The 3,443-nt window shown below is 37.4% G+C and overlaps 1 protein-coding gene across 1 annotated transcript; it reads right to left on the reverse strand.

Annotated features, from left to right (window-relative positions):
* Window positions 1–5: 5 nt before the first annotated feature.
* On the reverse strand, window positions 6–2,610 carry slc66a1l (solute carrier family 66 member 1 like; the record flags this gene model as incomplete). The annotated part of the gene is made up of 4 exons (XM_010769998.1): window positions 6–11; window positions 232–341; window positions 2,146–2,233; window positions 2,455–2,610. Coding segments are annotated over 4 exons (360 nt in total), but the record flags the coding sequence as incomplete, so codon positions are not given.
* Window positions 2,611–3,443: the final 833 nt, after the last annotated feature.

The following is a 3,443-nucleotide window of genomic DNA, read 5'->3' on the forward strand; positions in this document are numbered from 1 at the left end:
TTAGAGGTACTCTGGAAAACATATTAAGGAGGGTCAACACAACGCCTGCACACACACACAGATTCACATAAATACAATACACAATCTATCTGCCTTGGGATCCCCCAGTCAGAGCTGGTTGATGTGGCCAGGGAAAAGAAAGTTTGGGGCTCTCTGCTGGAACTGCTACCTCCGCGACCCGACCATGGATAAGCGGGAGAAGATGGATGGATGGATGGACAATCTACCAACCTTGGTGTCTAAAGAAGCACTGTTGTCTACGATGAGTTTGGGTAAAGTCAGCAGGACTAATGATGCAGAGCCGCACCACATGAAGCAAAGCCACTTCAGCACGGGGCTTTCTACAGATAAACACACACACAAAGAGCAAAGAACACACAATGAGACGCACAAAGACAAATAATAACCTCCCCCAACATCACACAGTATGACTATCAGCTCCTACACATTATGTCTTTAACTGTTGCTTTACACTAAACAAATGTAACTGACATGATTCAAATGTAGCAAACAGCAAGTAACAACAAAAGTAATGTAATATTATTATATTAAAATTAAAAAGATGAAATACATAATAATAATATGTACTCTTTTCTTATTCCTATTTCTGGCTGCTACTTCTTCTTTGCATTATTTAATACTAGGGATGGGTATCGTTAAGGTTTTAACAGTACTACTACTTTTATCGATACTGCTTATCGATCCGGTCTTTAGCGGTACTTTCATCGGTTCTTTTGGAGAGAAAAAATAAGCTAAACTAACTAAAAAATTTGTGAACAAAATGTACATTTTTTTTACGTTTTAACAAATCGTATTAAATAATCTGATGACAGAACTGTAAACAGAATAGCTGAAACTTTAACAAAATAAATAACTCAGTTACTCATGAACCCATGTTTGTATAATGAGTTAACCGTGTGTTGCTGCTAGCATACATAACATACCTGACATTACTCGTGGATGGGGCTACAGAGCTGATAGAAAGAGAGTGGAACCCGGTGCATTTCTCCGTCTGGATGTGGAGCACTTTTGCTAAATGTTTAGACAAATTGCTCGTGTTACCGCCCTTACATGCTAAACTCTTATTGCACTTTTGGCAACGAGCATTGTCCACATCGAGACGGGTAAAGTTTAACCACACCTTGGAGCGCTTAGTTCTCCTCGCCATCTCTGCCGTGTGTGTGTGTTGCATGCATGTAGCAGCTGCGTGTGTGTAACCTGCCCCGCCCCCTCGCACACAGACGGGGGAGAGAGATATCTCGTCTGGATTGGAAATATCGAAAATACTAAAAATAATCATAGACGCATTTTGCAGTCTTTTTGCATATTAGAAACGGAGTTGGCGACACTAAAACTGTAATATAATGTTTGTGAAGCAAAATACATATTTTTGACACGTCTCCAGTACGGATAAAAAGAGAGATAACGTCGGAGCTTAACGGTACCACGGTCTTTAATAATTCAGCCCCGGGGCCCGTATAATACCGGGGCTCGGTACCCATCCCTATTCAATACTGTAATACAAATCTGTAAAATAACATTTTAAGTTAACTTGTTTTTCTTTTTTGTATTGGACTTTCACTTATTTTTATATACATATCTTTTTTTTGTATATTGCACATTGATAACTTGATACTTTTTATATGTATTTAAATACTGTGTGCAATATATATATATGCTTTTTCTTTTACTACTGTTATCCGGCTGCTACTTTCTAAATGTTCCACTTATTTCATAATACTGCTACTTCTCTTTGTTTTCCTTGATTGCTAACTTATTTGTATTTTATTGTATTATCTGCATGCCTTTTTTGGACTTAAAAGTGTTTTATTTGTGTCTCTATCTATACTGCCCCCCCTCCCTTTGCTGTAACAATGTAAAAGTCCCCTCTGTGGGACAAGTGAAGGTGATTCTGATTGTGATTCTGATTCATATACAGTATAAACAGCGTGTTTTTTTTCAACATGAGTCATTAGGCAGTCATGCACTTTTGGCTCTGGTGGTCACAACTCACACTGTAATTACATAACAACTGGAACTGTGCCTGTGTCCTCTATGAAGTCAGATTATAATTGATTTTAACAGCAGGAAACACTACCTCCCTCATGCTTATGCTCTTCATTAATGTGTCAGGATGTGGCTTACTTCTGCTCGAGCTGTTCTTGATCTTATAGTAAAGAAACTGGGAGATGAGGATCAGGTCTGTGAAGATGTAGAACACCACTGTGATTACCTGAGAGAGGACATGGAAAAAGAAACATCCTTCAAATTAAACCAAATCCTTAAAATGTACCAAATAATATTTTCTGGCTCATGAGTCAAGGAGTTTATATTGTTATAGTGGTTCCTTATAGGGTTATTAAACCTAGAACAAAGGGCTGTCAAACTTAACAGCCCTGTCATTGAGTTCACAGCATAAACAAACAGATAATGAAAGAGCATGTGTTTGTTTACCTGAATAGGCAGCTGGCTGGTGAGGTAGCAGCCTGCAAAGCTAGTCAAGTCTCCACTGAAGAGGAAGAAGAGAAAGCCAAACGACATGGCCTCCTCCCCTTTACCGTTCCTATAGGCCTCGTACACCTGCCTGGAGAGAAAGAACGCATGGACAAGATAGAGTTATTTCATAACCACAAACACTTTCACCTGAATAACTATCTATCCATAAAAAATCTTTATTATTTGTAATCTAATATTCATATATTATGTAAACAACATCATACAATTGAAGACGGTAAGAATGTAGTGAGAAAGGGCACTGAAATAAAAATGGAATGTCTTACCCTAACCCTACTTTATGAACATGAGCTAGTTGGATTTGGAAGTAACATTCATATTGACAGTAGGGCTGGGCGATATGGTCTCTAAATGATATCGCGATATTTACTGACTATATCGCGATATACGATATATATCGCGATATTCTGAAATGTCCTCAAAAAAAAAAAAAAAAATTTTTTATTTGACCCCTTGATGTTTACAGTCACGCCAGTATGATGATTCTAGTAGTCCCTGCAACATATGTCTGCATTAAAAAAATCGACTAATAATGAAGAAAATGAACACATTTGTTGCCATAGTAATTTATGCACTAACTACATTACTACTTGTACTACAACATTTGAATCATCAGTTCTTCCTCATTTTCCTCAATTGTTCATATTTGGTTTATTAAAATAATGATATTGTGGTCATTGTTCAAAAATGTCTGCTATTATTATGAGTAGTATTATTATTATTAGTATAATGTGCTTTCTGCCTTCCTGTCATTATCAGGAGTTAGACATGTAATGGCTATGTAGTAGATTAGATTAGAACCTTCATTCTCCTAAACTGCTGGGACATTTCCCTATAGCCAATACCTTTTATATTTTCTACTCTTCACTTACTTGTCAGCATAGGTCGGCATTGATGTACAGAGCCGACAGAAGACCTTGTTTATATTG

This window comes from Notothenia coriiceps, unplaced genomic scaffold (genome assembly GCF_000735185.1).
Source record: "Notothenia coriiceps isolate Sejong01 unplaced genomic scaffold, NC01 NC01_scaffold00008133, whole genome shotgun sequence".
In the NCBI taxonomy this organism is placed as follows: Eukaryota; Metazoa; Chordata; class Actinopteri; order Perciformes; family Nototheniidae; genus Notothenia; species Notothenia coriiceps.